The 25,057-nt window shown below is 34.2% G+C and overlaps 1 protein-coding gene across 2 annotated transcripts in view; it reads left to right on the top strand.

Moving 5' to 3' along the window:
• LOC138707856 (ubiquitin carboxyl-terminal hydrolase 15-like) overlaps positions 1 to 25,057 on the top strand; it is a 136,535-nt gene that overhangs the window by 48,679 nt on the left and 62,799 nt on the right. For both annotated transcript variants that reach the window (XM_069837842.1, XM_069837841.1), the window contains exon 7: positions 6,516 to 6,624. In XM_069837842.1, coding sequence (XP_069693943.1) covers positions 6,516 to 6,624 — 109 coding nt within the window. The remainder of the gene's footprint in view (positions 1 to 6,515; positions 6,625 to 25,057) is intronic.

Below are 25,057 nucleotides of genomic sequence, written 5' to 3'. Positions count from 1 at the left end.
AGACCTGCTCAGGAGTGTTAAAAAGGTTTGGTATGTTAGAAGGATTTAGCAGACAATTTTTTAATTGTACTAGTTGAAATGCTTCTGCTGCCACTTTCGTCTCTCACAGCAGAGAAATTTTTTCCAACGCTTCTTTCACACCCTCTTGAAGCTCCCAGTAATTGACACAGATTGGTGACATTCATTCCATGTGTTTCGACAGTATTTTTCAATTTGGAATCGTTTGCCTCTGGTAATACTTCAGCTATGGCTTCTTGCAGAATAGCCTGCCATTTGGGGAGCTGAAGAAATTTATGTATGGATTCAGTGGCTCCCAAGCAGTTTCTGACAGCTGGAATGTTGCTGGCTGAACTCAGAGTAAGATTATGGCTGTGAAGGACACAATGAATGCAGACAGCTAGTGGGTGGTCTGCTTGAGTGTTAAATTGAGCTCCATGCATTTTCCTACTCGTGGCCGCCACTCCATATCTTTGACCATGTAATTGAGATGTCAGTGCTGTTCTTGACTATTTGCTGTTAGGATTTTCCCCATACAGACTGTCACAGATACAGAGTCTATAAAATCTTATGTAACCACACTTTTCTCACCTTCGTTTGTTTTATGATACAGAAAGAAGCTCTAAACCAGAAGTGTCTGATGTTTTGTCATCAAATAGTGAGAAAGCTTTAGCTCATTAGTCGTCATCTCAGTGCACAATGGTGCAGCCACAGTTTTCTTTCTAGCTCAGTCCTGTCCCTTAGGCCCCAATTGTGGAGCAACAGTTGGGGGAAGGAATCAGGTGAAGGCAGTGGCATTCTTTCACTTGTTCAAGTCTTTTAATCAATTTATAATAATTGTAATAAAATAAACAACGAAAAAGCACGCATATTATTTATTTTAAGAGGAACTATATAGTAAATAAATAAATCAATCTTTTTTCTTTTTTCATTTCAATATAGCAAACATAATACTGTACTTTCCTGTTTCGTACTACAACATTTTTTATGTAAATAGTTCTATTTTTGGGGTAATTGAGAACATACAGGCCTATAATGTGTTTTTACCGTGGCAGGATATTAAACACATCTAACCCATTACTAATATTTAAGTCATCTCAATCCACAGCGAACAGCAGATCAGTATACAAGTGTGCGAGGGAGTTCGGCAGTGAGGAAATATTGTAGTAGAGGGATTGACACTGACATCGCATAACAGTGTAATAATGGTGAATATTGAAGAAAATAATCAAGCAGTGGCAAACCTTGAAGCAAACATTGAAGAGATCTACAAAAAGTTGGAAACTCTACAGAAGGGAAATGACCTAATGAAAAGTAAGGTGAAATATCTAGAACAGTGGTCGTCAGCACTTGCTGAAATGGGTAGAGTACATGGAGGGTAAGGAACTCTGCTCCGTCGTGCACAAGGGATAGAGAGACAGCATACCCGCCAGCAGCGATGATTGCATGCTAGGGCTATGTCTTGTCCATGGGTAAGAGATGCTAGCCTGAGCATGCAGTGTTTTGAAGACTGCTGATCTAGAAAAAGATGAGAGAAGAAAGAATTTAATATTTTTTGGAATTGAAGAAAAGAAGAAGGAACAGGCATTGGAAACATACGAGACTGTAATGAAAGTGTGCTGGCATTGGTTCAGGATTGATGTGAGTGATGGACAAGTAAAAGAAGCATACAGAATCTGGAAAAATGTAGTAGACCTATTTTAGTTAAATTCTCAAGTATAATGGCAAAAGAAACCATTTTGAGCAAACGAAAGTACTTTAAAAGCTCAAATATTAGACTGGAACATAATTTTGAATATGAAGTAAAATGAAGGAAAAGAATATTGATTCCTTTTATGAAGGCTGCAAGGAAAAATGGTCATTTCGCTACATTATATGGAGACAAATTAAAGGTAAGTGGAAAGATGTTTGATATGGAATTCTGTTTGGAAAATTTGAACCATACAGAGATAGGGACAAATGTTAATGACATGAAAAAAAAAAGATATGAAGGAGGAGATAAGGAACATTATAGTAAAACATACGATGGGAGAAGTATTTGGAAAATTAGAAGGTGGAGAGGTCATCACACAGGAAAGAATAGCAAGCGATGGAATGGAACAGTCAGCGAATCTCATGAACCAGGAAGAGAGGCCAGCAACTAGAGTAATGCAAAGCGCAGCAACAACAGCAGACGAGGATGTGAACAAACGAGTGATGAAGAAACAAGATACTTGCACTAAAATAATGACGGGATCAGGTAGACAGGGGAGAACAGAAGGACGGCATACAGGAGCTGAGAACAGCAAAAAGAGTTCAGTGAATCCGGCTGGAAGAACAAATATGGGTCAGCAATTACAAAAGGGATCGACAGATGAAGAAGAAACTAAGATAAGAAGTAAAGATTCTGCAAGAACTGGAAGGGATTAAGTAACATTAGCGACACCGATTAGAGGTACATCAATGGCAAGAAGTAAGGGACAGAAAAGTTATAACTTATGAGGTTGGTGTATGAGTGACATAGGAAAGTGATAAAGTGAAAATAGTATGCATAAGTGACAAACTTAGGAAAGTGATTAAGTGAAAATGGTGATGATGACGAAAAGACGATAAGACAAGGGAATAATAGTAAAAAAGGATAAGATACAAGTAATAACCAGGGAGTGATTATGAGTAAGTAGTGATAAAAATATAATAAAGAACGTAGGAATGGAAATGTAATGAAAGTGTAGAAACTACTTCGTCTGAAAATATATAGATTAGATTAGTGGGAATAAGTGGTCAGTGAACATTAGTGATTCAAGTGAATAAATAAGTTGACATCTAAGAAAGAGTTGAACTTAATGTAAACAATGTTGGAAACAGTTAATAAGGAATAGAGAGAAGTGATTGTGTAGTTAAATGAGATTAGTAAGAATAAGATAGAATAGATAGATAACTGGGAAAGGGAGGATAAGTAAAAAAACGGGAGGGAAACAGAGGTGAGAGACGTGATAGAAAAGTGATCAGGGTCATTTATGTGTAATAGCTGGATGTTTGAATAAGCGTAAGCAGAATATGTATCCAAGAGAGTGATGGCACTGTATGCAGAAATGTGAAGAGCCATGACTACCGATGTAAGCTGGTGGAATAAATATCATATCATATATCATATCAATATTTAAGTCATGCTATATTATTCCTTTGTTCAAATCTTGTTAATAAACTAAAATTAATTATCCATTTTGTATCTTAATGTCGTCTATCATCTGATATCTTGTTCTGCCATGAACTCTTCTCCCGTTCACCATTCTTTTCATTGCTTCCTTCAGTAGGCAGTTTCTTCTCAGACAGTGGCCCAACCAATTTCTTTTCCTCTTCCTGATCAACTTCAGCATCATTCTTTCTTCAACCACTCTTTCTAACACAGCTTTATTTCTTATTTTGTCTGTCCACTTCACACGTTCCATTCTTTTCCATATCCACATTTCAAATGCTTTTATTCGCTTCGTCGTAATGTTCATGTTTCTGCCCCATACAATGCCACACTCCACAAAGCACTTTACCAGTCTCTTCCTTTGTTCTTTTTCCAGAGGTACACAGAAGATGCTCCTTTTTTCTATTCCTTGTTCATTGCTATCCTTCTTTTGAGTTCCTGACAGCAGCTCATGTTCTGCTTATACTACACCCCAATTATTTGAAGCTGTCCACTTGCTCTACTGCCTCATTTCTAATTCGAAAGTTTATCTTCTTTATTTTTCTTCATATACCATGGTCTTCGTCTTATTTGTATTTATTTTCATCCCATATTGCTACAATTGAATTATAGTACATTATTCCTATTAGATATAATTGTTGCCTGAGAGATACTACCAATCTCTTTTCAGCAGTAAATGGTTGCTTATGTATGTGGGTTTTAGATTCTGGGGGGTCGAGATATAATTGAAAGTTGACTGAGACATTATTTGTATGATCTATCTGAAAATGTCTTTAGCTGCTGACACAAGTGACACAATTCACCAAGTCTGGTGTGTTTCTTACAACCCATATATTAATGTTTATCACGTTGTGTTCTCTGAAAGGAACTAAGTGGCTGATTAAATTTTTCCCACCATATTAAATGGCGAGAAGCGTGGTGAGGTGAACTGCTTCACTATGTTCTGCTGAGGTGAGATGCGAGATGCATGGCAAGATGAATGGCGAGGTGCGCTACTCAGAGAGGCGAGATGAACAACTCTAACATGTTTTTACCCTTGTTGTACATAACATATCTCAGGCACTTAAACATAAACTGTCTCATTTGTGTGACTGTGATTTTCCCTACAACTATAATCCGTTTCTTACTGTAACACTTTCTACATCCCTGCCTGAGTGCTGAGTAGTCATACAGTTATATTGCTGTCTTTTAAGACAAAGCATGCGACAAAGCGAATACCTTCAGTATCATAAGATGACATGATGATTTTGTCACACTACTGCATTACTTTGTAAAAGAAAGTATGGATCAAAATGTATTAAATTCATTGTGTTGTTTCAAAACATATTAAGTAACAATTTAAAAGAAAATTGCTCCGCAATGTGATGTAGAACATGTCAGATTTTATTAACCCCTTCAGACCTGAATTTATATTTTAAAAGAAATTGAAAAAAAAAAAAAAACTGGTCTCACAATCATTCTGGGGATCCAAAATTCACAAATCAAGTCTTCATAGAAAATCAAAATTAGGGGACAATTTTGACCCCTGGGGCCCCAAAATTTTAAATCTTATTTTTAATTCAGGTGTAGAAGTGTTTCAAAAATAATATTCTCCATTTCTATCACACTGGATTCTTCAAAATATTTAAAAGTAGGCCTATCGAAGACATTCCAAAAAAGAAGAAAAGAAACAATGTACACTATAATGTACACCAGGCCTGAAGGGGTTAATATTAGATCTAAATTTCTATATTAATACGTTGGCACTTCATTCTTATTATTTATTTATTTAATCTGACAGGATTAAGGCCATAAGGCCTTCTCTTCCATCCTACCAGATAGCACACACAAATACAAAAAGTACAAACACTGATGAAAATAATACAAATTAAATTAAAGCCCTATAGTGTGTTAACAGGATCAAAATAACACTATAGAACTCTCATTGAGCTAATACAAGAGGAAAGAAAGAAAACAAAGATAGCAATGATGATAGTGATAACTGATGATGATGATGATGATAATAATGATAATAATAATAATAATAATAATAATAATAATAATAATAAATACATTACATATTAATTGTGAATTTTACAAAAAGCATAGCTACAATATTTATTATATGTTATGTGTTAATCCAAAGTTGCGCAACCTGACAGGTGTTCAACAAGCAATTCCATGAACTAGAATGTGTTTCTTTAATTTAAATTTGAATTTTGATATTGTCTGACAGTCTTTGTCATAGTCAGGGAGAGAATTCCAGAGGCGTAGAATCGATATGCTGAAAGATGATGAGTAGAAGGATGTTCTGTGCAGAGGAATAGAGAGAAAGTACATGTTTTGGGTTCGAGGTAGTGAAGGTTAAACAAAACGAGATGTTAGGTAAGAGGGTGTGGAAGTGTGGATGATTTTAAACAGTAATAAGAGGGAGTTGAAGAGTCTGCTTTCTTTAAGTGGATTCCAAGACAACAATTCTAGTGACAGTGTTACATCATCGAATTTTCTATTGTTACAACGAAACGAACTCAGATATTGTGAACACACTGTAATCTGTGGGCAAGATCAGTATTCTTCTAAATATTTAAAACACTTTAAGAGAGGAGCATTTTTATTACTTCATGTAAAATTAGAATTGAGGAACATAACACATTTTGAAACGATGCTGCTCATATCAAGTAATGAATGGGACCTAAACATGATAAATTTTGTTTGGAAGTCAAACATTATACCACTGAGCTACCACACACTTCGATTATAGTCCTTTGACGATGTCCTTTCCACATGTATGTGCAGTGATCATTGCTGGCACCTGGAAAATGATTCATTGTTAAATTTGTGTATTTGGAAGTTTCATGAGATATATTAGTATCTCAATTAGAAACCAATGACGGCAGAACAAGGATAGGTTCGTTCTGAAGGCATGGGAGGGAAAACAGTAAACAGAATCATAAAGACAATATGATGCAAAATTTCGGTACAGCTGTACTAACAAATTGCTGCCATGTAAATGTCTTTAAGCCAGTCATTTTTTCTTTCTGTGAGTGTACCTATCATCTTTATTATTTTTTTTTTTGGAAGTGTATGTATATCCTCTTTTTGGCAGGATGTGAAATTTTTGTTTTCTTTCTCATTCTTCGAAATAACAAAATTGTAATTATTTTCAATGTGAATTAGTTTTAGATGAATGAATAAACTAGAGGAAACAATTAAATTTTCAATAATCGTTTTATTTAATTTGATATTCGTCCCATAGCTATATTTTATGTTGCCTATCCATTTATTTGTTGAGTAGCTTTTGGAATATTATTTGCCACAATAGTTGATTTTGTTGTGTAATTTGGTATAAATTTTGTATTTTCAGTACTGCGAGATTTAGTCCATATAGTTACCCAAGCGAAAGTCGTGCTGCGCCAGGCCTATGTGGGCTCTGTAATCTGGGAAATACTTGCTTCATGAATAGTGTCCTTCAGGTAAGCACTGCTGTATTAGTAATTTTCTAGCATTTATTGTTAAGTTAGGGTTTGGTCTCTCCCTAGTTTAGACAGGGACAGATGCATTAATTATATATTTTAATTCTTGACAATTGAACGTTATAAACCAGTAGTCATCTTCTCATTTCATTATTGTGGAAGCACCATTTGTTTGCTATTATTGCTTCCAAATGGGAAGTTGTTTGCCCGTGGTGAGCTCCTGATCACCATCCAACCAGGAGCTTTCGACGTTGTCAATATTATCATCTCATATAAATTGACGGAAAAATCAAATGCACAGAAAATTTCTGAACATGTCCATCCAGATAAACGTCAGAACTTCCTTCCCCTCTTCCCCCAAAATTCCAACTTGTGCACACAAAATAAATTATTGGAACTGAAAAGTGCCTTTTCGTAAGCATGATGATGTGCATTCTACAAACACAGACAAATCTGCTCTTTTTTAATGGTTTGCGATTAATTGTTGCCAGTGAGGTAACTGTATACTGAAATTTTTCCGTTTGTCCAAACCATATTTCTCTAACTTTGTAGTTTTTATCATACACACTGTTCTTACTTAACATGTAACTGACTGCACCAATATTTTAACCTTCTCTCGTGTTAATATAAACATGTTGAAACAAGGCAGATTCTTAGAAATAACACATCACCTCCTGTTTCTTTCTGCATACTCACTTTGTCAGTCAGTCTCTATATGCTTTGACAAGTGGGTGTAAAGAAAATCTAATGTGATGGCATTATTTTGTGAGTGTGTTAATTATTATTGATGCCTGTGAGCAAAACCAAGTACAAGTAGTGGTGATTGCACTGACAGTAGTTCAGAAAGACCAAGTAATGTGAAGTCAGGTTTGAAAGACAATTATTAGTGATTATAATTTTTTAAGAAATGTTCTAAAGAGGAAAAGAGACAAAAGCTTGACTTCCACCAAAGTCAAAACTTAACAGCAGAGGCTTGAGGCACACACAAAAGCTATAGTGTCTTGCATCTGTGTTGAGGCTAAGAAATCTGATGATAATAGTGTGCCTGTGTTCATGTCACATAGAAAACTCATCGGACCTCAAAAGAGGATTACAGACTTAAATGACTTTGACACAAATGTTGTTTGAAGGATTGTTTTTCACTTTTATGACAGAGATAAATTTCCAACCATACAAAAAATTACCCATGCTTTGGAAATCAGAATTTCATAAGAGGCTGTAATATGTCCACTTTCAGAATATTGCAAAGTTTAGGCTTCCGATATAGAAAGATGAACGATGGACACAAGTTCTTAATGGAGAGAGGAGACATTGTGGCTGTAAGATTAAAATTCCTGTGCTCAAGGCATCAAATTAGAATTTTTGGCGACAAGAGACCAATATTTTACTTAGATGAGGCTTGGATAAATCGAAATCATACATTAAAATTAATCTTGCAAGATTCTTCTATAAATGGTGGACTCAAGGCACCACGTGTGGGAAAGGGAGCTTAATTGAGGGGTTTGCCGGAAGAAAGGTGGATAGACCTATACGCCCTTCTTCAGGAAAACGGTTTAAAATGTAGTGAATAATTCGCTAATTATAGTAGCGAAATTTTGTTTTGATTGTACTGTACATACCTGCAGGACAGGGCTGCGTGCGTGCGCGATTTACTCAGTCAGTCTGCAAGTAGAGCTAGTGCTGCGCGTTACCGCATACTGTACTGTGTGTGTTTTCTTCTGGTAGAGACTAAGCAAATATATATAGTTCAATTTAGTCAGTCCAGTTGTTTCGTTTGACTACTTTTTATGTTCATTATTGTCCTTGCTTTAAGAGTAAACAAACTTATGAAACTCTTAGATTCAGACGGAAATATTTTGTTTCTATAAAGAGATTTGTTGCAATATTCGGATTGTTGGGCTTATTGTTATCAGGATTATACAAAGAATAAATTTTATTTATTTATGTTCACACAAAATGGAGATTTTCTTTTTCTGTTATATTCAGAGATTTTGCTTTGCGTACTTAATGTCTACTCAGTATATCTGAAATAATGTAAATTACTTTAGAAGTAGATAATAAATGTCATAAAATGTGTCTTTGTTTCAATTCCGTGTGAAATTTAAATCTGAAATCTACATTAAATCCCCTAAGCAAATCATTATACGGATAAAGGGTGTATAGACCGAAGTTTTATATGGTACAAATATAAGGAAATTTAATAATATAAATTGCCTAAATGCTACAAAACATTTATACTCGCTAAGATTTTAATTTAATATATAATTTTGTTCATTATCTGTATAACATTTTATTCAGGTGTGTTTTAAAATCTTAGATTGCCTGTATCTCAATTCACCATATTGACGTATACGCCCTTTTTCCGGCAAACCCCTCAATTATTGTTTGCCATGTCAGGTCCCCAAAAATAGGTTTCATACCTGAGAGCAAATGAGTATTTTGGTCAAAATCAACTTTCGATTATCATGAAGAAATGACAGCTGCAGTATTTAAGGACTGGCTTTTGAACAGATTTCTAAAATACTTAGAGGAGGGCAGCATAATAATATTGGACAATGCCCCTTATCGCTCAGTGACTTTAAACAAAATTTCTAGCATTGATAGTAGAAAAAGTGATTGATTAAATACTTACAACAAAAAGAAATTCAATTTTCCGTAAATGAAACAAAAGCTGAGCTCTTACAACACGTATTACTATTCTAAAACTAGGATAAAATGTACGAGCTTGATCAACTTGCAAATGAAAGAGGACATGAAGTCATACGATTGCCCCCCCTATCATTGCCAGTACAATGTAGTGTAACTTGTGTGGTCCCAGGTAAAGTGGGGAGTTGCAAAATGAAACAGGACTTTTAATTTGAAAGATATGAAAATACTAACTAATATAGAAATAGACAACGTTACACAGAAAGACTGATAATCCTGCGTATGCCAGACAGAAAAACTACAGGGGGATGACTTCATGAGAGAAATAGGACGAGATGAACTTTAGAGTTCAATATTATAAATTTACAAGACTCTGGTGGAAAGGACAATGACAAACTTCATACTGATGAAGACAGTGATGATAGTAACAATAGCAAAATAGATGATGAGCCCTTAGCTGTTCCACTGGATTAAAATACTAGGTGATTAATATAATTTATTCTTAGAGTAAGCATGTTTCAGCAAAAAATATTATTGCAGTACGTACAACAATGTAAAGGTTATGTTAATGTGCTTGCCATTTGTAGAATGAGAAGGGCAACAGGAGTGAGATAGATCGAGAGAGAGGGGGAGGAGGGAGTGAGGGGGAGAAATATTTTTTGTGCCTGTATTTGCTTTTCATTGGCTGTTGAGAAAACTGCTTCCCATTTGAAAGGCACAGTAGTTCACTTCCATCCCTTAGACACCAAGTGTGCAGTGAGAGTTGGAGGGGAGGCAGTCAGGTGAAGTCAATGCACTATGAGCGAGGAATCAAATGTAGTGGGGAGAAAGAAAGTCGCTTTTCACAGTTGAAAGAAACCATCTTAAACTCTATTTGTTTTGTTTGGCACTCTTCGAGTTTCACGAATCTGTGTACATTACATCCTTTGTCATGTGACATAACAAAACTTGCAAAGTTTTGACTGTTATTTCTTCCATCACCCTGATTTTTTATGCATTATTTTACAAGGGATTCTCCTTGTGATTTCTCGGTGAAGAAGAAACTATGTATTTTCATCTGAATATTATATTGTAGTAATGGGTAAGTACTATTATATTTTACATGTAGAACAAGTACCTGCTTACTATTCTTTTCATTATCTGAAGTTTATGGGCCCCTGTTAAATGAACTGTCACATTAAATTTAATGAAAGTTGCACAGAGTTTTAAGAAAATCTTTTCAGTTTCGTGTCCTCTTTCTGGTCCCATTGTTTATAGTAGGGAGCAGGAATATTGGCGGATGGAGGTATTCCCCTTCATACTAACCCATCCCACGTTCCACCCCTACTTAAACTATAAACATTCTTCAAAGGGTTGCTTCCGAAACATTGTTCACTCCTCGCTATGTAACCGAAAGTCTGTAACATCGAAATAGTATCTATATATAAACACTGTCTGTGTGACATTATGTAGTGTCATTTCTATGTGTAATTGCATTATATAACAGCACATGTGAACACTTCATTTGTTATCATACAAAGTACTGATATATAATGATTTTATAACAATACTGATACGGAATAGCATTCGTATTTTTTAAATGAATGACATAAGAAATACAAAACTTTATAACAATGCAATTTAATTATTTATTGCTATAGTAGTTATTAATAATCATTAATCACTTCATGAAACCATTCATTTAGTACATCTTGGAATTATTCACTTCACATACCATCCTCACTTTCACTACCTGCACTAAAGTCATCGCCAGAACTGTCATTTTCTGAATTAAACTTCTCCTTTCACTTGCGCCCACATTAACTTGATCGCGTTGTACTGACAGTGATAAGGAGGAAGCCTTACTACTTCATGTCCCATATTTAAAGCGATCTGATCAATTTCATACATCCTATACATGGACTTATGCTGATTCACTATATGCAACAATTCAGGAACTGTATGAGAAGGATCGTGAGCAATGTTTTTAGTCTTGAGTCATGACACAATGTCTGCCTTCCTGGAGTTAGAAGAAGGAATTTTCTCCACTAATGCAGAATGGTAACTAGCATTGTCCATCACAATGACACAACCTTCTTCTAAACATTCCAGCAGATGCACAAACCATTCTGTAAACACTGGCATTCATCTGGTCGTGGTAGTCCCCAGAATTCTTTACCTGAAATAAAAGCATTGCCTCTTCAATAAACCCATGCTGTGCTGAACCTGCATGAGAGACAATCAGCCGCGAACCCTTCCCAACAGATACCTTAAGCCCACGTGTTGAGGTCGAATTTTGCCAAATGTACTGCTTGGAATGACATAAATGATTGTCGTGGTGGTACCTCCTGTCTAATGAAATGCATATTTCTCACAAATCATATTCTCAATGCAACTATGTCGTTTCTCTGCATTAAAAAGCATCTATTGTGATAGCACTTCTTGCAACGGTAACTAAGATCTTTCAGAATTCTGTCCATCAACCATTTTGAAACGGCAAAGTTGATCTTTTGTTTCATAATTTCCGTTACCTTACTTCTGGTGAGATACAATCCTTTTTCGTAGAATCCTTGAACTGTCACAAATCACTTTCTTCTCGAAATCATCAACTTCAGTGACTACCTTCTTATGTGGTACATTCTTCTTGGGAGAAGAAAAAGATGGCTCTGGCACTTCCATATTTATTGTTTGTTCTGCTGATTTAGCTTCTGCACAAATTCTTTGAACTGTATGCTCAGAAACTCCACATGCTGCAGCAGCTCTCTGAGTTCCAGATATAACACTTTTAATGTCCTCACATATTTTAAGTTTTTTTAAATATTTGTAAATTCCTTTCACTCCCTTTCTAGACATGTCGCTCAGCTAGACACAGAAGTAAATTCACTGTTAGTATTGAAAAATACTGTTTGAATATGTACACAGTGGACTGACAACAGCTATGATGACTACTCTCTCTTCACAACAATTGGCTTGTAAGCAACTACTAACATTCGAACACACCGACACACTGCCAGTCAGTCATCACACTGGACAGGTTAGACGAGAGGGGCTGCTACGTGCAAAAACGTGCTATGTACGACTCACCAATATCTTTGCTCTCTACTATAGTCATAAATGAACTCTTTAGTTTCTAGTCTTCAGATTTTGCTCATAAATACGTTTTTTAGAAAAATATATACTTTTTATCAACAGTAATCTCACTAGAGGTTTTGATTTATCTAGAGAAAATCAAAACTCAAGTGGGATTTAATTAACTATTACACGATTAGAAGAAAGTATATAACGATTAGAAGTAACGAAGTACTCCAATGCAAAAAAAAAATATTTAATTGACTTGCCAAAAAAAAAAAACTGTCTTCAAACGTATTATTGTACCATCTCAACATTACAAATATTACACTAGATGCATGCTAGATGGCAGTAGTGTGTTGTGATTAGCTGTTTTCTTGTTATCAGTTGTGCCAACTATGGAATCTTCATTGAACTCTGTGGACGGTTACTAGCCTAGATCATATATTATACGATCTAGGTTACTAGTCAAGAAGGCTTTGTTGATTGTTTAATTTTTATTAAAAAGTTGCATTCCACTTCAGTTATCCGGATCCCAGTAATCAACGTGACTTGACAGATGATTTTCAATAAATCTTAGTATTAAACAATCTCTGATACGTGACTATTCATAATATCATATAGCAGAAGCTATAACATAACCTAAATAATATAAACAAGTGTTACAAAAGTTTTAATTAGGGATGATGAAATAAACAAGAAAAGCTTTAATTAACGATGTTGAAATAAAAAATAAACATTAATAATTTTAAAAGAAACAGTTATTGAGAGTACAATTTTCTAATTTGAATGTTTTAGTTGTTGGTGGTACAGATGATGTTATATTAGACGTGTGTGTAAAAGAAGTGGAACTCGATGTACATGGTGTATTCCTCAACTTATTCAGGATTTCCGAATGCAGCTCTTCATTTATTTGTAAATAGGATTTCAGGGAAGATGCATAGCTATGACCAGTGATCTTTATTAATTCTTGTTCTTGAATGCCAATGCGAGTCATATTTGAAAGTGCTGCTCATCGACTGGAGTGGTTTGTAATTTTCTGTTTCTTTTTTTGACGTCCAGACCAACGCAGTTTGAAATGTTGGCAAACAAAGAAACAAATGCTAGGGACGCGATAAAATTGTGCGATAAGCAGCCATGATTAGTTGAAAGATGTCCTTTCGTACCGTTTTATTGGTCAAAAGTAGTATGACGTAGTAAAAGTGTAATAGTCAGGGTAACTGCTCAGACATTGCTTCTAGTTGTAAAAAGGCAAGAAATTTTGGGACAAGTTACCTGGTTGGGGTTTTTCCTGAGTTTTTTCTCAGCCACTCGAAGCAGAATTGCTGGGTAACTTTGAGCATTGAACCTCAGACTCATTTCGCCTTCATTAGTATAATTCCATTAAACATCTTAATAGCTTACAGGTCGACCAGGAGGACATGGCAGATGTGGTTCCAGGATCTGCCTATAGGCGGCATCTGTCTGTGGGAACTGCACATTTCCAGCGAAGGCACAGGAGCTTTTAAGCGGACTGTTAGCAACTGGAGTAGTGTAGCTCCTTTGGACAGATTGTGTCTTGGTAAGTCGTGGAATCAACTGCGACATGTTTTTCTGGTTAAGGATGCAGCAAATTCAAGCACATGAATTGCAAACAGATGCCATCGATCTGAGGAGGCCGCAGAACAACATCACAGGAAGGTGGAGGATCAGGTCTCCAGTCAGAACTGGATGCTGTGACTGAATCGATATGATGACACCATGCAGTTAATCATGCGCTTGAAGAGTGATTCTAAGTGGATTTCAACAATCATTCCAATATAAGGAGCTTGTACAATAAGCTTAAGGCTGTGGTGCTTGCCTGTGGGCCCTCCTGCGAGAAAAAAAGAATCCCGAAAATACAAAGTGTATGATTATATCTCGTGACAGAACATAGTACGAAATGGAAATATAGGTAAAAATTGGAAATTTATCCTTTGAAAGGTAGAAAAATTCAAATATCTTGGAGCTACAATAACAAATATAACTGAGACTCGGGAGGAAATTAAACAGAGAATAAATATGGGAAATGCCTATTATTATTCTATGAGAAGCTTTTGTCATACAGTCTGCTCTCAAAAAAGCTGAAAGTTGGAATTTATAAAACAGTTATTACCGGTTGTTCTGTATGGTTGTGAAACTTGGAGTCTCACTTTGAGAGAGGAGCAGAAGTTAAGGGTGTTTGAGAATAAGATGCTTAGGAAAATATTTGGGGCTAAGAGGGATGAAGTTACTGGAGAATGTAGACAGTTACACACTGTAGAACTGTATGCATTGTATTCTTCACCTGACATAATTAGGAACATTAAATCCAGACATTTGAGATGGGCTGAGCATGTAGCACATATGGATGAATCTAGAAATGCATGTAGTGTGTTAGTTGGGAGGCCAGAGGAAAAAGACCTTTGGGGAGGCCGAGACATAGATGGGAGGATAATATTAAAATGGATTTGAGGAAGGTGGGATATGATGATAGAGACTGGATTAATCTTGCTCAAGATAGGTACCGATAGCAGGCTTATATGATGGCGGTAATAAACTTCTGAGTTCTCTAAAAGCAATAAATATGACCCAATTATTTTCGAGAGAGGGATAATAGTCGAAATTTTCCATTTTTCTGGAAGACATGAATAACTACTTGATCTTTCAACTTTAGTTTTTTCATAATCACAGTTTTTACTAATTCAACAGATACGTTTGTAATGTTTAGAACATCTAAATTAGATAAAGTTGAATTATCTTCAAACTCCTGTTGTGAAATATTATAGCCAAAATTACATTTCTCAGAAACAGAGGAAAAATATTGGGTGAATGCTTTAGAAATATGTCTGGGATAATACTTATTATGATTTAATTTATAACTAGTCTCACTTGAATGTGCTAAAAGTGTGCTTTTTTGATATGACCAGAAGTTATTTATATTATTATTTAAATCCTCCTTTCTGTAGTATAATACAATTTTTGTATGCTTCATTAATATTGCTTTTAAATCAGATTGGATTTGTCTAAACTTATTATTATAATATTTTTATATTTTTCCCATTTCCAGCACACCTTTTTCTTGATCTTTATGCTCTGTATGATTTCTCTAGTAAACCGAATGGAATATTTTGATTTTGTAATACACTTTATAGATAATTTACAGCTAGATTTACATTCCAATTAAAATCACGAATGTGAAAAAAGTGTCTCATAAAGTGATATATTTTGTTCTGAGAGATTTTCTTTACTGTTATAATAAATTGTGTCTAACTCATACCTATTTCTACTAGACAATTTACACGTTTATTACATGTTATTTTTTTAGAAACAAATTACTACTGTATTTACATAAACTAGTCGTTAATTTTTTTACCTTTGTACAAAATAATTGTATTTTATCATTTTTAAAGAAGTTGAAAATCCTACTATTTTTCAGTGAAAACACAGATTTTGTTTTTGTTTTTTTTTTGTTGTTTTTTTTTTTTTTTGTGGTACTGGTTACTTTACTTCTTATTCCTATTCATGAGAAATATATGCATATATTTTGTTTTGTGATACTGTTAGACAGTTTATATATAATTTTCTAAAAAAAAAGCTTTACTGTGCACCACTAAAGGAACACTTTTACTTTTATAAAATGATTTCTCGAGATTTTAATAAATTTCTATCACAGTAAAAATGAAGACGGAAAGCTATTTTATTATTACAGATTTTGATAGAAAAAGTAATCCAGTTTGTTGATATGAATCCGTGCTAAGTTTCACAGAGAATGTTTACCAAAAATTAATTAGAATGTTTCTATATGATTGTTAAGGATACTGATGTGAAATTTTTTCAATTTTGTAGAAAAAATTCAATTTCTAATTTTTAACTTAAAGAAGTGTATAGTTCAGGAGGTGAGACCTGGTATGTGAGTTGCGCGAGAAGGGAAAGGTTAGGCGAACAGAGAGTTTGGCTTGTGAGGGACGATGGTCATTAATATTACATGAATCTACAGACCCGGAAGTTCAGTTCAGACTAAGACCTTATATTCCTCCTCCATACCCATTGGTGATATAGACGCGGCACATGATAAGGTCACAGGATAAGTCTTGCCTCCTTTTACTGTATATGCTTCAGAGAACGTCTCCACAAATTGTCATGCAGGCAGATAGGCTGCTTCATTCAGCTGCTTTGGTCGATATTTAATTATTGAATTAAAAGGTTGCACACTGTGTGATCCCGAATTTTAAACTCACTTTTCTTCATTTTCTTTCTTTTCTTCTTTTTTTTTTTTAAACTGAAAATTCTGCTATTCCTTCAAATTTTGTACTATGTGCATCATTTTTTATAGGTCTTAAGTGCACTTAACAAAACTTATCAAGAATTTTCTTAAACTTCAAGATTTAAGAGGGGTTTTTTTTGCTAGACATTACAATTTTTACCTCTTTTTATATTTGAATATATAAAATAATTTTTTCTTAGCACTTGAAGAATAAATGTGAAAAAAGTAAATAGCAAGTTTCAGAGAGTTTAAAATGTACGTGAATCAAATTTTAGGTAAGAAGTTTGTTTTCTTGTAAGAGAAATAGTGATTTTTCGAAATACAATTCAATTTAAATTGACAAAAATTTTAATAATTAATATAATTTTGAATCAAATTAGATGAAATTTTGTACAGAGATTATTTATATGCAATATGATATGTGTACAAATTTTCAAAAATCTATCTCAAACAATTAAGAAAATTCAAATTTGACTAAGGTGAATCCATACTCAGAAATGTGTATCAGTAGTGAAAAAATAAGTTAATATTTGGATCAAGAACGTCAAAAAGAACATCTGACGATGTAATTTTTTCAAAATCAGAGTGGTTCTTCTAATTTTTCGTGTCAGAGAGATGTCTTCCGACCATTGTGCATCACCTGAACTTGAAAGTGACATCTTCCTATCTAAGATTGGCAGTGCGGATGTTGGACCTACTGATCGACAGATCATGTTACCAATCTGACCTATTATACCACTCTCCCCTTTTTAATGTCGCAGCAGAACCCCACTCACTGCCCTTAGAGTATGTTCTACTGTTTGTGTTAATATGCAAAAAAAAGTTACAAACCTGGTTCACACTACAAAGCATGCAATTTTAGAAATGAAAATTAACGATAATTGAATCTATGTTCCTATGATATTTTTTGCTCCAAATGATTTATAGAGTGCGGTTCATCTTCATGAACTACTCTGTATATAAGGAAACCATTTCTTTGTTTTTATTTATAATATATCCAACACACTATCCTTTCTGTTACAAGACTGAAAGTAAATTTGTTTGCTTAGTCAACTATCCAAAGACAGGTTGGAACATCATAAGTGACATCAATAAGGTGTCATTCATGAGGCAGTTAAGCCAGTAGAGAATGGAGTAGGTTGGCCAGTTCCTTTCCCCCTTAAAGTTAATTATTCTGTTAAAATTTTAAGCAACAAATTATGAAGAAAAAAAATTGATCATTATCATTGTCCCTTCTGGAATTTTAAATTCTATTTTCTTTCACTAACTTGTCAGTGTTAGTTGTCATTGCTCATGTTGGACACAGTTTAAGAACACATATGGTAAATTATGATCAGAGCCATGGTTTCTTGGTACTAGCAATAAACGCAAAAAACGATTTTTAGTTGTGGCTAGTGTTAAAATATTGTAGTTCATCAATGACAATTTTTTTCACGGGAATTTTCGCGTATTTTATGTTTTGTAATTTTCGCGATAAACACGGAAAAGTGTATTATTTATTTGTTTTTTTTTTTTATTTTGGAAGCAAATAGATCTAATTTTTCATGGAAATACATGAGACACTTTGTGGCAAAAAGAATGGTCTGCTGACAATTTATACAGTCCTATAGTTCCAAAACTTGTCTTCTCCTAAAAAATCAGAAAATGGGTTAGTTATGCCAGTGAATTCCATATTATAAAATCTAGCTATTTTGATGTCGTTTCTGTTCCAAAAAAAATCTGATCCTATTTAAAACTGTGATGAAATATTTAGTTTTATTTCACAAGCTGCCTTATCCTCAATAGGATTGTTCCAAAACATGCCCACTCCAGGCCCATTTCAAAAGCTGCCTTATCCTCATAAATGCATTCGGTCATCTGTCGTGTTTATTCCAAAGAATGCTTTATCCACAGATTGTATGCTACATATATATCACAGCTATTTATTCTGCTTAAAAGAAGAGGGATTTCATTTTAGAAAGTACATAGTTACCAGAGTGGAGCAATTCTTTTGTAGTGATTCATGTGGTTACAGGAGTGTTGTAAAAAGAACCACTCAGTTCAAGAAATCAACACTACAGTGCCTCAAACACGTAGAAAACATATTACATAAGCAAAATTAAGTGATGTTGAAGATCTGCTGAAACCATATTTTACAGATTTCTGGAAAGATCTACCAGACTTATTATTTTACCATGAGCTTAATAGTGTGAAAAATGAACCTACTGTTTCTTCCAGTAATGGCAGTGATTTGTGTGAACGTGGATGTGAAGACGAATATGGTGATCTGAAAATGTGAATAAAATGTTTCTACGAAAGGTACTTTAAATAAAAGTGCTGTCATTATTGTAAATGAAAAGTGGCTGACAATCTTTTATACTAGAAAGAAAATGGAAAGTTTCCAATGAAATTTGGTCAGAGATGATTTTGTCAGCTTGGTCTTATGAAGTCGGGAATGTCATGTACTGTATGATAATGATTTTTAGACAGATTCCCTGATCATTTCTTGTAGATGATTTTCTCATGTTGAACCTTTTCCTTCTGCATCTTCATAAACATCTCAATTTCATCTCTCAATTCAGGCATCTCTTCAATATTTTTGTATGGCTGCAAAGTAATATGATATGTTGCCATATTCACTGCCTAATTCTTTGAATTGACAATGATCTAGTTCTTTGGACCATATAGCATTTGTAGTTTTAATAACTACTTCCATTCACATTACAAATGGTGACACTTTTAGTACATAATCTCTGTTGATGTAAGATTCAATGAACAAGATGTGAAGGATTTTGCTTAGCTCTTTTGTTTTATCTTTAACACGTTCCATGAATCAATTCTGATGTCCAGCCATCGCAGTAGCATCATCTCTCACCATAGAAATAAGCTTATTCCATGATAAATTCATATTTTGCAGAGTTTCGTCCTCACCTGAAGATGTCTAACCCTGTCGTTATGTCTTTAATACTACTACTATGGCCTAACAGCCCAATGTTGGGCCCTAGCCTCCTCTAGCTTCTTCCTCCATTTTTCCCTAGCCATCGTCATCCTTCTCCATGCCGCGCTTCCAAAGAAGAGTCTGGAGTCAGTTGTAACCGCATCAATCCACCTATCTTTAGGTCTTCCAACAGGTCTCCTCCCATAAATCTTTCCTTCTAAAATTTTCTTTGGTATTCTCTGCTCTTCCATTCTATAAACATGCCCCGCCCATTCCAGTCTCCTCAGCTTGATATGTGTAACTATATCTATCGATTCATATAATTCATACAGTTCCTGGTTGTATCGTATTCTCCATTGTTGATTCTCTTGTATAGGACTGAATATTCTTCTGAGTATCTTCCGTTCAAACCTCCCCAACATACCTTCTGTTTAATACAACTAGTATATCTAATACGTCCTCTGTGATGTTAAGATCCTTATCCACATCTCTTATATGAGTAGCCAATAGAGCTGTGTCCCTAATATCTATACTCTTGTTGGCTGCCAATGAATGTGAAATTAAGGACTTTGAGGTACTCGAAAGCTGATCTTTGACTTCCTCAGATAATTCCTGTAATAACGTAATAACTGTATGTGGTGATAGTAATGTTTTCAAACTCTTGAACCAAATCAGGCATCCACAACTAAACAGTCTTTATTGAAAATTCCATCCACTTCCCCACTATTTGTAATTAGATCTTGTAGCTTAGGCATACAGCTAATTTGCTAACATATCTTCATATCATACCTACAGAGATTCCTCTCATTGTTGGATGATAGCGGTTTGTTCTTCTTCCTCTTATTGCTCATAAGCATTTGTGTGACAAATGGAATAGTGACATTTTAGGCTAAATTTCTTTCTATTATTTAGGCCCGATTGTATAAACCATTTAATCTTAGATCAGAGGTTAAATTGATCCTTGTTTCAGCTGAACTTGGAATTTTGTGTTGTATAAAGTCTAATCTGAGATTAATTTGTCTCAAACTAAAGTCAACTTTGACTGAAGAAATTTCTCCGATTAAGTTACATGATCCAAGTTCAGTTATTTCTTTTCTGTTTGAAATATACGAGTAAGATGGTGCAAATAAAATATCCATTATTATTAATATTAATAGATATGTTAGGTACATTTATATATGTATTTCTTTAAATTTCTTGCCTTAATACACAAACAGTCTTATATTTTATAAGGCTCTATCGTGTTCAGCAGTATCAAATAACATAACCTATAATTATATTATGTTTATAACAACCATTAATAATTAATGGATATGATAGGTACATTAATAAATTTTCAATTAACTGTATTACTAAACGAAAATTGTGGTTTTATAAAGCTTTATTATGTTTAGCAGTATCAAACACCATAACATGATAACAACTCGGAGAACAGTCAACCTTCTTCTTATTGTCCGCCATTATTTACACTGCACAAAAAACCAGTGTCTCCAACAGAGTGTACGGAAAGTCGCCAAAAAGTAGTTGTAAACTCGCTAGATTTCTCATTATCAACAAAGAAAGGTTAAATTTTGTCACTATGGGGTGCTAAAAAGGTCACTAAATCCCTATTTAAGCAATATAAAAGTTGAAAGAAATTGTTGTTGAAAAAGAGTTAAAGTCGCTAGATTGGCAACACTGAACAAACCTGTCCGCGCATCACGTATTTCACCTGTTTATGCGATGTTGCCAAATTCTTTTCAGGTGAACTTAGATTGCATTTGAACCAAGGTAATTTGATCGCAGAAAAGTTTTATACAATAGAAGAAGTGTCTGAACTCGGTTCACTTTTCGATCTTCGATCAAAGTTGATCTTTAGTCAGGGAGTTTTATACAATTGTGGCTTAGTGTACTTTGCCATAAAACAAGCAAGTGAGCATTTCTTCATATTCTATTAAAGTGAATGATTCTTCCCACAAAGTTGAATTCTTTGGATTTGATGGCTTTTCATACATTTCCCCTTTGGACATATTCCTACTTACCAACCGAGATAGTGCTCTGAAGTGAATGAGTTGACTTGACACACATGCACAGTATTCCCTCCTCAGCCAATGACTCAGTGCTCCAGACTAGTGCATATTTCAGTTTATGATGGCTGGTTAAACTAAAAGACAGGTGAATTGGAGAAAATGGAAAAAAAGTTTATGTTTTTAGACATAAAGCAGTAAAATTTTCAACATTGAATGGTAATCTAAAGATTTTTGCACATGATATTTCACTAAAATATATTTGGTTTCTCCAGACAACAAATTTAAAATGATTATGCTACAAAGTAAAGGTATTGATACACACTTATCATAAAAAAGGACATTATATTAGCTGAAATTGGCATTTGATACTATCTGTTTAATTTTAAGTTTAAATTAGGAATACTGAATGATTTAAAAATTCTGTTCAACATATTTAACTTAGATACATACGAATATGTAAACATTTACTGCAGTGGTCACCAGCACTCACAGAAATGGGTAGAGTGCATCGAGGGTAAGGGACTCTGCTCCGTCGTGCACAACGGATAGAGAGACAGCATACCCACCAGCAGCGACGATTGCATGCTAGGGCTGTGTCTTGTCTGCGGGTAAGAGACACTAGCCCGAGCATGCAGTGTTTTGATGACTGCTGATTTACTGTATTTGCCAGCATGTAAGAAGCACCAACATACACATTTTTTTAAGAAAAAAAACTTTATCACTGAATTTACAGTATTTCAAGTATGAAGTAATAAGTATTTATACTTTCATGAAATACCTAATCCAAATAGGAAAGAAGTCCACACCTGTGGAGTAATGGTTAGCGCATCTGGCTGCGAAGCCAGGTGGCCTTGGTTCGATTCCCAGTCAGGGCAAGTTACCTGGTTGAGGTTTTTTCTGGGGTTTTCCCTCAACCCAATATGAGCAAATGCTGGGTAACTTTTGGTGCTGGACTTCGGACTCATTTCACCGGCATCATCACCTTCACCTCATTCAGATGCTAAATAACCTAAGATATTAATAAAGCGTTGTAAAATAACCTAAAAATATAGGAAGGAATATCTTCTAATTTTCTTTGTCAAAACCCAGAAATTCATCTCCAAAGCTAAATGAAAAGTCACTTTAAACCTATTCTAAATCATAATCTGAGTCCTCATACAACAAATTGTCCTCTGTACCATCCAGAGCAATACTAATGTCACACTACTTAAATGATTTAACCACTGTCTCAGTTTCCACAGCATCCTATGAAGTTTTGACCCATTCACAAAATCAGTCTCAGCATATAAGATGCACCCTGTTTCCCAGACCCATTAAAAAAGATTGCGTCTTATACACCAGTAAATGTAATATTCCTTTGTTGTAGGTGATCCATATATGATCGATACTCTGTGGTAAGGAAAAGTGTTCAAAATTGTCAGAGTTGTCAGTGCTGTAAGAAACCTTGCTACCCTATTTTCAATAGTCATAGGATGGGCTGCGCTCACATGCTACTTTAGATCCCTTCACAGAAAAAAAAAAATACAATGGAATTCTGTCTGGTCCCATGTGATTGCCTTTCCTTATCCAGTCCACTTTCGTAGATGTAGCACATTTAGCTACTGCTCAAGATAATGTTAACCTGCGATCGCTTGTGCTGTTAGAATCTAACAATTTTTATTTTCATGTTATTACTTCATTGTCGTTGCAGTTGTGAAGCTGTTGTTCCAACAATGCCTTCTTCCATTCATCTGTTTTCATTGTTGCTATTCTCGCACCCAAGATTTAATTACAAGTTTGTTGGCAGCGTTATTAATAAAGCTGTGCACCAAGTTAGATAAAATCTAACGCGGGAGTGAGTGCGTTAATCTTTTATGAAATTTAGTGCAGTGCAGTTTATTGATATCTTTCACGTCTTCAACACTGATCATTAGTGTATCTTCCTTCTACTGAGTGTTTTATGTTGAAAGTAAGTAGGACCTATACTAGTTTTTGTTATTATAATTTTATTCTGTATGTACCAAGCATTTTATTTTAGTTTTTTTATTTTACTTTCTCAAAAAACAATAGGTAGAAGAATTTATTTCTTACATAGGTAAAATCATGTTAGATGTACCAAAAAAAAGAACAGATTCACACATGTCACTGTAATAGTTGTTCTAGCCCAGTATATAAAGAACAGAAAGAGCTGTGTTTATCTGCCGTAAATGTAGTTCAAAAGAAAATTACTCTGGTTCATATTAGTAAAATATGAACTGAAAAACATTTTGAATTTTGAAAAACATTTATTTCAGTCAAAAGTGTTCATTGAAGTATATTTCAAAAACTTTGTTTTCAGTCTTGGTGAATTTTATAATAAAACAAAATTATTTATGATTATTGGTATTTATGATAAAACCATAAAATATTAAATATTATTTGTACTCAGATCAATAAAATAAGGACTGGAATTATTTGAATTTATAAAATGTTATTAGTTTGTTTCAATGAAAAGTGTTGTTACATGAACAGTTCAAATACCAATTCCAAATATTGTCTAATTTGTTTATGAAACAGTTATTTTGACTATAAAAAAAAAATAATTATACATGTATTGAGAACAGTAAAAGAAGTTATGAAAAAATATTTTGAATTATAAACTAATTTGTTTCAGCAAAAACACAGATTAAAGTTTTGTGTATTCTGTTTATTAAACAATTTTATTGGTGAAGAATCATTAAAAAAAATGTATTTATTGCATGTAGGTACATGGTTAAAAACATAGATAAAATAACATAAAAAATCTCTGTGATGTGTAACATATTTATTAATGCAAATGTAAACTAATAAACAGAAAAATCAATTATGTTAGATGTTGTAACTTTCGAGGAATATAACTTTTGTTGACGTCGTACAACATTTTGGCCAATATTCTTTTGAGAAGATTGTGTAGATGAAATTATTGGGGATCATCAGTGTGGTTTTAGGTGTATTAGATCGACTATTGATCGGATTTTTTGTATTTGACATATATTGGAGGAAAAAAATGGAAGTATAAGGGTACAATTCATCAGTTATTCATAGATTTCAAACAGGCATATGACTCAGTTAAGAGAGAAATTTTATATTCTTATTGAATTTGGTATTCCCAAGAAACTAGCTCGATTAATTAAAATGTGTCTCAGTGAAACGTACAGCAGAATCCATATAGGCCAGTTTCTGTCAGATGCTTTTCCAATTCACTCTGGGCTAAAGCAAGAAGATGCAATATCACGTTTACTTTTTAACTTTGCTCTAGAATATGCCATTAGGAAAGTTCAGGATAAGAGAGAGGGTTTGGAATTGAACCGGTTACATGAGCTTCTTGTCTATGTGGATGACGTGAATATGTTAAGAGAAAATCCACAAATGATTAGGGAAAACACGGAAATATTACTTGAAGCAAGTAAAGCGATAGGTTTGGAAGCAAATTCTGAAAAGACAAAGTATATGATTATGTCTTGTGACCAGAATATTGTATGAAATGGAAATATAAAAATTGGAAATTTATCCTTTGAAGAGGTGGAAAAATTCAAATATCTTGGAGTAACA

Source organism: Periplaneta americana, chromosome 10 (genome assembly GCF_040183065.1).
Source record: "Periplaneta americana isolate PAMFEO1 chromosome 10, P.americana_PAMFEO1_priV1, whole genome shotgun sequence".
In the NCBI taxonomy this organism is placed as follows: domain Eukaryota; kingdom Metazoa; phylum Arthropoda; class Insecta; order Blattodea; family Blattidae; genus Periplaneta; species Periplaneta americana.
This window is presented reverse-complemented; position numbering and strand designations above follow the sequence as displayed.